We start from the raw sequence: 14,389 nt of genomic DNA on the forward strand, positions 1-14,389 counted from the left end.
CCAAAATCCGCCTGTTTATGCCATGTTGGTGCTCTATATATATAACTGATTAACTCTGCAGCATAATTTTCCATTGAGTAGATAGATAGGAGCTAAAGAGAAGGAAACATGGGAACAGTTGATATTTCCCCTAGCAAAATTCATATTCTTGCTTTCCCTTTTCCTGCAAAAGGTCATATAAATCCTATGTTACACCTCTGCAACCGCCTGGCCACGAAAGATTTCAGGGTTACACTGATTACTACAACTTCTATATTCAAGTCTGCTAAAACCAAAGCCATCGGCTCCATCAAGATTGAGTGTATTCCAGATGACTCCGATGAACCCGTTGAAGAAGATCTCAAAGGCTTTTTGGCAAGGTTGAGAGCTGCTGCTTCCAGAGGCTTGGAAGAACTGGTTGAGAAATGTAGAAAGACTGATCCGTATCCTCCCAGAATTGTGATTTATGACTCAACTATGCCTTGGGTTCTGAACTTAGCTCATCGGGTGGGAGTTCGCGGTGCTTCTTTCTTTACTCAATCTTGTGCTGTTTGTGCTCTTTACTACCATATGGACCAGGGAACAATACAGCTTCCTCTTGATAAGGCTGTTACTGTAAAATTGCCTTCAATGCCAGCACTTGAAAGCAATGATCTTCCTGATCTCCAGTACTTCCCTGATCCAGATAGTGTTGTCACGAGGCTCCTTCTTGATCAGTTCTCGAACATTGACAAAGTTGATTTCATTCTGTTCAACACTTTCGAAGAATTGGAGGATGAGGTAAGTTGGAAATCCTAATTATAATCCAGTGAACATACATTACTGATGGATTTTTTTGGGTGATAATTCATGTAACTATGTCAAACTATGTGATACTCTTGGATGGGCATAAGCAAAATTTTAATCATGTGGAAAACTTTCTTTTTTTTTTTTTAAGAAAACAATTGATTTTGGATGACTCCCTAGTTTGTGCTAGTATTGTCAAATAGGATATTAGAATCGGCAATTAATTAACGTTGTACATAAGACGGATTCAGAGATTCTTGATCGTGTTTTGGTACCCGCAAGCACTATTCTCTGATAGGTTGCCAAATATATCAAAACTGAAAATTTAGCTAGTCTCCAAATGCCGTGCCAATTGGGAATCCTTTAATTCCTTATTTACTTCTCTTTTTCCAAAGAAATGTTGTGTCAAATGGTCCACCACTTTTCCGATTTTCAGTACTTGTTAATCATGCTACTGCGACTTTATCTATCAGGTGGCAACATGGATGGCAGAAAGGTGGCCAATTAAGACAGTTGGACCAACAGCTCCACTACTTTTTGTAGACAAAAGACTACAGAATGGCAATGATCAACAAGGGAACTATCTGTTTGAGACAAACGCTGAAGCTTGCTTAAAATGGTTGGACGAAAGAGAAACCTGTTCTGTAGTTTACGTATCGTTTGGGAGCATTGCAGGGCCCGGAGAAGATCAGATCGAGGAAGTGGCAGACGCCCTCCTGAGGAGCAACTGCAAATTCCTTTGGGTAGTCAGGGAAGAAGAAGAGAGTAAGCTGCCAAAGAATTTCAAGTCTGAGTCTTCAGAGCAAGGCCTAATCATAAACTGGTGTCCACAACTTGAGGTTTTAGCCCACTGGGCGATCGCGTGTTTCGTGACACATTGTGGATGGAATTCAACCATTGAAGCTCTAAGTGCTGGCGTGCCAATGATAGCAGCGCCACAATGGGTTGATCAAACTACAAATGCTAAGTTTATTGCTGATGTATGGCAAACGGGGCTGAGGGTGAAGCTAAATGATAAAGGATTTGTCAGAAGAGAAGAGTTTGAGTATTGTATCAGAGAAATTACTGAGGGTGAAAGGGGGAAGGAGATCAGAAGAAATGCTAAGAAATGGAAGGAATTGGCCATACAGGCAGTAGGAGAAGGTGGAAGTTCTGATAGGAACATTGAAGATTTTGCGACCTCACTTTTGTGCCTCCCATGACGCGTTTCTGCTCTAGTCTCTAGGGAGTTTGTGGATGGAAACAATCTGAAATAGGAATTCTGTACAAGTATTTTAATAATAAAACGATGACAAGATTTGATTTTGAATGTAAATCTGTAATTGTTTAGAAGGATTTAGAATATGCTTCTTTTCTGTAGGACAAATTTTATGTTAACCAACTATATTACCAAAATTTAGATCTTTTTATTTTTTTTTTAATTTGTCTTTTCTATTATAGTTTTCAATTTTTTAACATGTCTTTTTCATTATAGTAACTCAAGTATGACCACTTTATTGAAATTGTCCTTTTCACAATGACAATCACACTTCATTCTACGCCTCTCTTCCTTTTGCTGCTGCATACAACGGCTTATAGTTTCAATCACATGAGTTTAGTTTATTGTAGTTAATGTTGGAATATTTTCAACTATTGAAAATTTGGACAGATTTCTAGAGGTAGTTTTCTGCATTTCATTGTTAAGAAAATATAAGTACTCTTGTAGATAATAAATTAGTAAGGGTATTCTTGTAAATAGTTTGTTAAGTTTGTACTATTATAAATATTAGTTGATCACTCATAATACAAGTGCTAGACTTTTTTCTCCCAAAATATATGTTATCGTGGTATCAGAGCTAAAGTCCTAGAGTTAAGGTAAAACATCTAACAAAAGTTCTGTTCACGTGATACTATTCATTGCGTTACTGTTCACGCATTATTGTTCCAAGGTACTATTCATCTCGAATTTTGATTGTTTTTGGTTTGAACTATTTGTTATGGCTGAAACTGAAAGTTCATCCAAAAGTGTCGTGGCGTCCATTAATGTTATGACAATGATGATGTCTCAAATTACAAATTGAAAGTTGAACGACACTAATTATCAATAGTGGTCAAAAGCTATTAAGATTTATCTGACAGGCTTAGAAAAGTAACGACATCTCATAGGTGACTCTCCTACGGAGGATAATAGGAGACTAATGTGGATTCAAAAGGATGCCTAAATTCTTGGAATACAATTGAATTCTATGGAGCCACGAATTGCTTACATATGTTCTCATATAAGACAACAAAAGAAGTTTGGGATTATATCCGGTTATTATACTGTAGTAATCTTTCATGGATGTATAATATTTCTTTGGAGTATTTTTAGCAACAAGATAACAGATAGTAACTGAAAACTTTGCTAATCTCAAACGAATTTTAGAAGAATTAAATGTTGTAATGCTTTTCTCAAGTGATATTATAGTTATACAGAGGCAAAGAAAACAAATACTTGTACTCAAATTCTTGACTGGCCTTAAGTCAGAATTTGAACAAATCAAATCTCAAAATTTAGTAGGTGAATAATTACCATCCTTTCAGAGGCATATGCTCGTGTCTTATGTTCTACATCTAAGGATAATGCAGGGTGATGGTACTTTAATTAATGACAAGTCTGCTTTAGTTGTTAACAATAATCGGATAGAGAAATTTAGTCCTGAACGTGAGCAACTTAGTTTTGGATGTGGCTCTCTTGGAGGAAGAAGTAGAGGAGGCCGTGGAGGTCGAGACACCCATAAGTGTACTCATTGTGGTTTGAAAAATCATACTTGTGATACTTGTTGGAATTTAGTTGGAAAACCTCCTCTGTTTGCTAATACGGTTACCACTGATCAAGTTGAATCAGGTTCTTCAACACAAGGGTTCCAGAAGACTTTAACTTTATCTGAGGAAGATTATGTTAAATTCCTATAGTACCAAACTGCAAACCGCCCATCTCTTCCCTCTGCTTCTTTAGCATAAGAAGGTAATGTTATGGCTTGTCTCTCCACATCTTCTAATTCTGATTCATGGGTTATTGACTCAGGCGCTATTGATCAGATGTTAGGTACCTTTAGAAAATTTTCTAATATTCAAAAGTCTACTTACTTTTCTCATGTTATTTTATCTTATAGATCTACAACTAAAGTTAAATGACTAGGCACTGTAGAAATTAAGCCTTCTCTTCCGCTGTCTTCTATTCTTCATGTATCGAATTTGCCTTTTAATCTAATATCTGTTAGTAAACTTACTAAATTTTTGTAGTGTTCAGTTACTTTTTTTTTTCTAATTTTATTGTCATTCAGGATTTGAAGACAAAAAGAATGATTGGTGGAGGGCATGAGCATAATGGTCTTTATTTTCTTAACTCCAATGATCCGATTGCATGTCCTGCTATTGTTTTTCTCTTGAAATTCACTATTATTTGGGTTATCTGTCTCTACAAAATTTGAAGAAGTTGGTTCCTACTTTGAGTCAGTTGTCTTCACTAGAATGTGAGTCTTGTCAGTTAGGAAAGTATCATCGTGTTTCTTTTGCCCCTCGAGTCAATAAACGAGTTGCTGAATCCTTTTGTTAGTTCATTCTGATGTTTATGGTTCTAATCGCATCACTTCAAAATTAGATTTTAAATATTTTGTAATCATTATTGATTACTTTTTTAGAGTTATATGGTTTTATTTAATGAAAGATCGTTTAGAACTATATTTCATTTTTTGTGCATTTGTTACAGAAATAAAAAATCAATTTGGTGTACCTATATGTATACTTTACAGTGATAATGTGAAAGAATATTTTTTTACTCCTTTTGATACTTTTATGACTAAGTTCGATATTATTCATCAGTTCTCTTATCCCCACACTCCACAACAGAATGGAGTTACTAAAAAAACAAAATTGGATATTTAGTCGAAATTGCTCAACCACTTTTGTTGCACGTGAATGTGCCTAAACAGTTTTGGAGTGATGCAGTTTAACTGCATGTTATTTAATTACTTGCATGCTATCTAATATTCTTGGAGGTCAGTTATCTCACTCCATTTTTTTTTCTCGTGAACCTATGTTTAAATTACCTCCTCATATTTTTGAATGTGTGTGTTTTGTTCATTAGCTTGCTCTTGAGGTGAATAAATTAGATTCTCGTGCTATTAAATGTATTTTCTTAGGATATGCATGAGTGCAAAAAGGATATAGATGTTGCAGTCAAAATTTAAATAAATTTTTCACTTGTGTTGATGTTACTTTTTTTGAGTCCACTCCTTAGTTTATGAAACAAGATATGCCTAGTGAGTTAGAACAGTGTTTCTCTTTTCTTTCTCCTGTTTTACCAACTCTTCATCTTTATTACCTGAGTTATACAGTCCACCAGCTTTTGCCTGTTGTTGGTTGTAAACAGGTGTACACTATAAAAGTGTAGTCTAATGATCCTATTGATAGATTGAAGACTCGTCTGGTAGCTAAAGGATATATTCAGGTGTATGGAATAGATTACTTAGAGACATTTTTTTCTGTTACAAAAATTACCTCTGTTCATTTTCTGATCTCTTTGACAGCAATTTATAATTGGTTATTGCATCAGCTGGATGTGAAAAATACATTTTTACATGGAGATTTAAAAGAAAAAGTATATATGGAACAACCTCCTGGGTTTGTTGTTCAGGGGGAGAATTCAAGGTTGGTTTGTTATCTAAAAAAATTCTCATGTGGATTGAAACAGTCTCCCAGGGCTTGGTTTGGCCGATTTAGTAGTGTTGTCATGGAATTCGATCTAACAAAATGTGAAGTAGATCACTCTGTGTTTTATCGACATTCTAATGCTGGTAAGATTTTATTAATTGTTTATATGAATGATATTGTGATTACAGGTGATGATATTATGGGGATCCAAAAGTTTAAATCCAATCTGCAGGCAAACTTTCACACAAAGGTTTTAGGTCACTTACAATATTTTATGAACATTGAGGTAGTTCAGTCTAAATATGAAATTTATTTATGTCAAAAAAAAAAATATGTACTCGATATGTTGAGTGAAGTTGGAAGGGTAGGTTGCCAACCTGTGGATATTCGTATGGAGCCTAATGTGAAATTAGTAGGAGATCAAGTTGCATTACTAGATGATCCTGAATACTATCGAAAACTTGTAGGTAAATTAAATTATCTCATTGTAACGAGACCTGACATTTCATTTGCAGTGAATGTCGTGAGTCAACTTCTTAAGACCTCTTATACCAGTCATTAGGATGCTACTATATGAACTCTCAGGTATCTTAAAAGTACTCCTGAAAAAGGGTTGTTATATTAAGATCATGGACACACTGATATTGAATGCTACAACGATACACATTGAGTTGGTTCTGCCTCAAAGCGAAGATCGACCACAGGATATAGTGTGTTTGTTAGTGGTAATTTAGTATCATGAAAAAGTAAGAAACGAACAGTTGTCTTCAGGTCAAGTGTAGAATCTGAATACCGCGTTATGGATCACATTATGTGTGAGTTGATTTGGTTGAAAAGCATGTTACTTAAAATTGAGCTTGAACATAAACAATTTATAAATTTATTGTGTAATAATCAAGCGGCTGTTCATATTGCGTCTAACCCAGTGTTTCATGAAAGAACAAAACATATTGAAGTTAATTGTTATTTCATTCGAAAGAAATTGTTTGATGGAGTTATCAAGACATCTCATGTACCATCTGTAGATCAATTGACTGATTTGTTTACTAAGAGTTTAGGGGGCTCTAGGGTGAAATACATTTGTAACAAATTGGGTACTTATGATCTATATGCTTCAATTTGAGAGGGAGTGGTAAGAAAAATATAAGTACTCTTGTAAATAATAAATGAATAAGGGTATTCTTGTAAATAGTTTGTTAAATTTGTACTACTATAGATACTAGTTGGTCACTCATGATACAAATGCTAGATATTTTTCTCCCAAAATACATCTTATCACATTCGCAACCATTCAGGTTTCAACCGTCATTTGAAGAGATACAATTCCAAATATGTTTCTAATGGTTAATAACTGTTTAGGGGACATGAAATCTTATTTATGTGGATCATTTGTAGTCATTTGGCTATAGACAAAAAAGACTTACAAACTCTAGAAAAATTTCTACTCTTCTCTTCTTTATTCTTGGGAGGTTGCAACAACTTAGTGCAGAGTTTTGCAACCAAATTTCATCTTATTCTAGAGAATATTCGTCCTTGATCTTTTGCACAATATAGTGGACGAATAGTCTTAAGGAAAGAGATTTACAGTCACAATTTGAAGCCTTTTTTTCTTGTTAGTTTTATAGCCATTTCATAATATTATCTTTGTTATTGTTCCAACAATCTTAAGGCTTTACTCCTCCCTTGAAATGGCAAGCACTATAAAAGATTTGACTTTCAATAGTGTTAAACTTGACCGTTTTGATGGAAGGAATTTCATTCGTTAGAAGAAGTGAGTGCATTTTCTTCTTGTGGCCCTTAAAGTGGTGTATGTTCTAACTACTCTAAGACCTGCAACAAATAATGAAGAAGAGACGTTGGATGACATCCACAATAGGCAAAAATGGGACATGGATGATGAGATTTGTAGGGAACACATTCTCAATGCAATGAGTGACAGGCTTTTTGATGTCTATCATTCGGTGACAACAGTCAAGAAACTTTGGGACAAGTTAGAAGCAAGGTACATGAGGGAGGATGCAACAACTAAGAAATTTCTTGTCTCTGGTTTCTTTAACTATAAAATAGTAGACAAGAGGCCTGTTATGGATCAATTTGCTAAGCTTGAAAAGATGTTTAATCATTTTTCTCAACACAATATGTTCATGGATGAGACAATTGTTGTAGTTCTATAATTGATAAACTACTACCCTCTTGGAAGGATTTCAAAAGAGATCTCAAACACAAAAAGGAAGAGATCACTCTTGAAAGTCTTGCTAACCCTTTTCGTGTTGAGGAAGAGTTTAGAATGCAGGAGAACAACGATGTTCAACTGAAGGAGGAAGAAAAGGACGCAGATTCTACTTCCAAAGTGAACATGGTTGAAGAGGGACAAACAAACAAGTCCAAGGATAATAAAAAGTTCAATCAATCAAAGAATCAATCTAACAAGAATAAGAAAAGGAAGAAAAAAGGGAAATGCTACCATTGCAAGAAGGAAGGGCATTACAAATATGAATGCAAATTTCGCATTCTTGTGGCTATGATTTCTGCACTCAACATAGTTGAGGAAGATTTTCTTGGTGGATTGATTCTGGTACTACCTGCCATGTATGCAAGAACAAGGACTATTTCAAGTCTATGAAAGAAATGGATGATGAACAATCCATAGTATACATGGCTAATGCCGCAACTGTTCCTATTAAAGGGGTTGGGGAAGTAGATTTAAAGTTTACATCTGGACATGTTGTAATTCTTACAAATGCACTGTTTGTTTAGGAATTAAGAAAGAATCTAGTTTCGGGTAGTTTGATGAATAAGTTTGGATTTAAACTTGTGTTTGAGACTGATAAGTTTGTACTCTCCAAAAGTGGTATGTTTGTAGGCAAGGGCTATATATGTGATGGTATATTAAAACTAAATGTCATGCCTATTAATAAGATGAATAAGAATATTTCTTTTGCTTATGTACTTGAGTCTACTACTACATTAAGGCATAATAGGCTTAGACATGTTAATTATAGGAGGATACATGATATGATCAAACTTGATTTGTTACCTAAATATGTCCAAATGGAGGATGGTAAATGTAGAACATACTTGTTAACAAAAAACCTAGAAATTCATTTTCAAAGATTGAAAGGAAAACAAACAAGTTACATCTTATTCATAGTGATATTTGTGATTTGCATGGTACCATATCTTTAAGGAGAAACAAGTATTTTGCCACTTTTATTGATGATTGCACTAGCTTTTATTTTGTATATTTGTTACATTCAAAAGATGAAGTCATGCATATGTTTAAGATATACAAAGTAGAAGTAGAACTTTTATGTGACAATTTGATTAAATGTTTAAGAACTAACCATGATGGTGAGTACTATCAAAAGGAATTTTTTGAATCCAGTGGTATTAAGTATGAACTCACCGCTCCATGTGCTCCTCAACAAAATGGTATGGTTGAAAGAAAAAATAGAGTACTTATGAAAATGGTGAATGTAATGCTGTCAAATTCTGGTTTAAGTCAAGCTTTTTGGGGAGAAGCCGTACTTATAGCTTGTTACATATTAAATAGAGTTCCAAACAAAAGGAGCTCTATAACTCCTTATGAACTTTGGTACAAACAAAAGCCAAATCTCAAACATTTGAGAGTTTGGGGCTGTAGAGCCATTGTCAAAGTTCCTAAATCTAAGAAAAGAAAATTAGGTGAAAGAGGTGTTGAGTGCATTTTCTTAGGATATGTACAAAATAGCAAGGTCTATAGATTTATGATAATAGAGCTTAATAATTCAATATCAGTTAACATGATTATTGAATCAAGAGATGCTATTTTTGATAAGAAAAGATTCACCTCTATATCTAGAGAAATTGACAATGCGCTAAACCAGAATGAATCACATAAAGATAGCTTAAATAATGAAAATAAAATCATTGAACCAAGAAAGAGCAAAAGAGCTAAGAAGGCGAAGTCTTTTGGTTCATATTTTGTTACTTACCTTGTTGAAGGGACAAGGTATGAAATAAGTAATACTATTCCTTATTGCTTTAATACCGAAGCTGATCCTAAAACATTTGATGAAGCAATCAAATCATATGACGCTTCATTCTGGAAGGAGGCTATAAGTGATGAGATGGACTCAATTATGGCCAATAAAACTTGGGAGTTAGTGGATTTACCACCAAGTTCCAAACCAATTGATTGCAAATGGATCTTCAAGAAGAAATTGAAGGTGGATGGAACTATAACCAAGTTTAAGGCCAAATTAGTTACCAAGAGGTTTACTCAAAAATATGGCATTGATTATTTTGATACTTACTCGCAGCTACCATAAGGGTGCTACTCGTGATAGTTTCAATCCAAAAATGGATAATTCACCAGATGAATGTCAAAACAACATTTTTTGTTTATTGTGAATTGGATGAAGAAGTGTACATAAAACAACCCAAAGGGTTTTAGTTCCGGGGCAAGAGCACAAAGTGTGCAGACTTGTAAAGTCCTTGTATGGATTAAAACAAACTCCAAAACAATGGCATCAAAAATTTGACCAAGTAATGCTTGCTATTGGGTTTAAGATTAATGAGTCGGACAAATGTACATATAGCAAGTGTATGAGTGGTAAAGGTGTCATTATTTGCTTGTATATGAATGATATGTTAATCTTTGGTACTGACTTAGAGCAATTCAATGAAACCAAAAAGTTACTATCATGCAAGTTTGAAATGAGGGATATGGGAGAGGCCGATGTTATTCTAGGAATAAGAATTAAGAGAGAGCAAGGACAAATTTTGCTTTTACAATCTCGTTACATTGGAAAGATTCTTAGTCATTTCAATCATCAAGATTGTAATCTGCCTTAACTCCCGTTGATCCGAAAATTGACTTTGTTAAACATGTTGGTGATCTTGTGTCTCAATTGGATTACGCCAAAGTGATTGGATGTTTGATGTATGCAATAACATGTACAAGGCCAGATATAGCTTTTGTTGCAGGTGTATTAAGTAGATACACAAGCAATCCAAGCAAACAACATTGGTTTGGTGTAACTAGAGTTTTGAGGTATCTAAAACATACCAAAGTCTATGGCATTTGCTATAGTGGCTATCCTTCAGTATTAGAAGATTATTCGGATACTAGTTGGATGACAAATAAAGATGATTATTCTTCTATGAGTGGTTCAGTCTTTATATTACATGGAGGAGCAATTTCCTGGGCATCCAAGAATCAAACAAGCATAACCAACTTCACCATGGCAGCTAAAATTATAGCCTTGATTTCAGCTAGCAAAGAAGCTGATTAGTTACGAAATTTGCTACATGAAATACCAATGTGGCCAAAACCAATTTCACCAATCTCCATACATTGCGATAGTGTTGCTACGCTTGCTAAAGCTTATAGCCAACTGTACAATAGCAAATCTAGACATGTTGGATTAAGACCTAATCTAGTAAGAGATTTGATCACAAATGGTGTGATAATCATAGATTTTGTAAGATCAAAAGAGAACCTAGTAGATTCTTTAACTAAGGGATTAACAAGGAAATGATGATTTAAACATCTAAAAGGATGGGGTTGAAATCCAATCCATAAATCACTAACAATGGAACCTCAATTCAACATTATTTATAACAACTAGCCTTGAATTAAATGAGTAAAAGTACATTGATATAGTGGTTTGAATACTATAAAACATCCTAGAAGGTGTGTTGTGTTTTTTCCCGCTTGAAATTGGAAGGTTGAACTTAGAGTTCTTAACAAGTCGTGTAAAATGCTACAAATGGTGGGGCATTAAGAGCTTGCCTATATGAATGTTGAATTGGTAGCATCCACAAAGTTTTGGACTTAACTTTGAACACGTTCATGAAAGGATAGGGATACAAGACCTAATGTATCACTTGTATAAACAAATTGAAGAGAAGTAAATTTGTGTGTGCTAATTTATGTGGCTTGTTGCATATACTCTTGGCTCAAAACTTGTCTACCAAGTAGTATTAACAATTTATAATCAATTAACACTAAGATGGTAGTTTGCAAAAAAAATTAACACTAAGATAGTGGTTCAATCGAAAGATACCATTGTTTATACATAGATTATCAAAATTTTCAGTGATCCATAAAGAAATTTTCAATATGTTGAAAATGGCGGGCGATTGTTGGAATATTTTCAAATATTGAAAATCTGGATAGATTTCTAGAGGTAGTTTTCTGTGTTTCATTTGCAACCGTTCAAGTTTCAACCATCATTTGAAGAGATACAACTCTAAACATATTTCTAACGGTTAATAACTGTTTAGGGGATATGAAATTTGATTTATGTGGATCATTTGTGGTCTTTTGGCTGCAGACAAAAAAGACCTACAAACTCTAGAAAAATTTCTACTCTTCTCTTCTTTGTTTTTTGGGGGTTGTAACAACTTAGTGCAGAGTTTTGCAACCAAATTTCATCTTATTCTAGAGGATATTCATCCTTGATCTTTTTCACAATATAGTGGATGAATAAATTAAAACTTAAGAAAAGAGATATACAGTCACGATTTGAAGCCTTTTTTCTTGTTAGTTTTATAGCCATTTCATAATATTTTCTTTGTTGTTGTTCCAACAGTTAACCTATCTAGTTTGTCATTATTCCTCACAAAAATAGATATCCATTTAATGGATTATATGGAAAAGTTCACATAATTTAGTACATGCTTGTTTGTGTGAAACATGAAGATCTAGATGCTAAAATTGCTTGATAATTTTCAATTCCATCGGGAAATAATCATACTTTTCGATGCTACAATAAGGAGAGGGTTTTATTTGCACCAATCGTATTACCAAATTCAGCTACGAGGTCATCAACCCATACAACGTTTAATTTTTTCAACTTTTTTTTTTATTCAAGGTATCCATCCAAAGGATTATGTGGAAAAGTCTACATAATTTAGCACATCCTTTTTTGTGTGAAAAGTGATGATTTAGATGCTTTAACCGCCTGAAAAATCTCAATTTAACACGGATGTTATACTTCTCCGCGCTACAATAAGGAGAAAGTTTATGTGCACCGACCATATTACCAAATTTAGCGATGAGGTCATTAACCTGTACAATCGTTAATGTTTTCAATTTTTTTTTTCAGTTTAGCAAACTATTTTCTTAGAAAATCAATCATTTATGAGAAACATAATTTTACTGTTATTAATAATCTTTTATCCGATCTATGTAGATAAACGGAGAGTGAAAGAGAGATTTCACGAAGACCGTCTCACCAAACTCATGTTAGGGCCAGATCTTGGCAATTAAATTATTTATAATTTTTGGTAAAAATACTCCACAATGCAATATTGTGACGGGTGCATATGGTACGCTCAATATATGTGCAACTTAGAAATAAATAATTTCTTTTTTTTTTGTGCATGTGAATTAATTGCATCAAATTCTTTGATACTCAAAATCGTAATTTCGAAGTGTTATTCTCATGTAATATGGTTCATCCTTGTGGGGTAAAAATGAAAGTTTAAAAGTGACCACAAACTATACCAAAAGCATGTGGATGCCTTGTATGTAGCAAAGATGACAGAGACTCGAAATCTTGGCCTAATGGTAGTGTTCATTACTTGCCCATCCACTTAAAATCAAAAAACAAAGAAAGAACACATCATAAATAGAAAATTTGTCCATTTGTACAATTTCTTGCCTTTGTTTCTTGTACTATATGTGGTTGGAAGTTTAAGGCTGTTGCAGCCCATTTCTGGTTGCCGTTTTCATGTGATTCCAATTGCATTTGGACAAACAATAACGAATGAACCAAATCAACGTTGTAGATAAGTTTAAGCCGCTTCTCATTTCCTTCTAGAAAAATTTCAATAGCCTAAAAGGATAAGAAATGATAATATGTGTGGTTGGAGATCTCCAATGAATGGTCACCGATAAAGCCAGCCTTCAGAGATAAGCTGTATTTAGAAAACTAGTTGACCCATAGCGATCTGCCCTTTTTTTTTTTTTTTTTTTGTGTGTGTATAAAACATTTTATAATTTGGAGTGTAGTGATCTAGACACTGCTTCAAAGTTTTAGATGTCGGTTTAGTAATCGAAATTGAGAATTCAGAAAATAGAGGTCCTAAATTCGACTGTAACTACAAAGATTGAGTTTCTTTTCTCACTATTGCGAAATTTTTCATGTTTCTCAAAAATGGTTTAGTTACAAAAAGCAACTGAAAAAGTACGAGGTAGTATGATCTTGGAATAACCAAAAACTAGGAGGTGAGCCATTTTTTATTTTGTTTCTACGACATGGAATCATGCGTCTTATGAAATGTCATTTTCTTTTAAAAAAAAATGAAATTTCTTAATTGCAAGACAGCAATCATTCAATTCATTATAACCTTTGCTGATAATTCGTGGCCGAGAAAAGGAGACAAAGCTCTCACTGCCCCCACTGACTCTATCAAAATCTTCACATCTACGTATGAAATTGTAATTGGTGGCCTAGAGACAGAGACAAAGTGAGGGCAATTCAAAATTTCCACATCTACATATAAAATTGTAGTTTTATCCCCACACTTAAATGAAATTGTCCGCACTATTCTTCAACAAAATCAAAGTACTAGGAAATTGCCCCCAACAAAATCTTCATATATGCATATAAAATTGTAAATTTACCCACACACTTAAATGAAATTTTCCTTATTACCCTTCAACAAAATCTAAAGTAGTAGTGTGCACTTTGTTTATATGTTTTTGTATCCAAATTTAACAACACCTAAAATAGATGACACCACCTTGTCAAAAGAAAAAAGAAACTCAATTTGCATTTATTCTTCTTCTTTATCTATTTTAATGTGCTAAACCATTTTCATTACACATTGGAACTCACAAATATTAATGCAGTAGTCATACGTCTCACAAAGATGTGAAGACGACATCAGAAGAGTTTCACATCCTTTAGATAGTGGGATCCCCAATAGGCTTTTAGTTTTTGTTACGTGAGGCAAC

At 34.0% G+C, this 14,389-nt stretch overlaps 1 protein-coding gene across 1 annotated transcript; it reads left to right on the forward strand.

Annotated features, from left to right (window-relative positions):
• The first annotated feature begins 6 nt into the window (after positions 1-6).
• Positions 7-2,160, forward strand: LOC140037712 (UDP glycosyltransferase 9-like). Its single transcript, XM_072082715.1, has 2 exons — positions 7-759; positions 1,239-2,160. Exons 1-2 carry the CDS (start codon positions 109-111, stop codon positions 1,965-1,967), a joined length of 1,380 nt encoding a protein of 459 aa, XP_071938816.1. The 5' UTR covers positions 7-108; the 3' UTR covers positions 1,968-2,160.
• The last annotated feature ends 12,229 nt before the right edge of the window (positions 2,161-14,389 follow it).

Source organism: Coffea arabica, chromosome 3c, assembly GCF_036785885.1.
Source record: "Coffea arabica cultivar ET-39 chromosome 3c, Coffea Arabica ET-39 HiFi, whole genome shotgun sequence".
Lineage (NCBI taxonomy): Eukaryota > Viridiplantae > Streptophyta > Magnoliopsida > Gentianales > Rubiaceae > Coffea > Coffea arabica.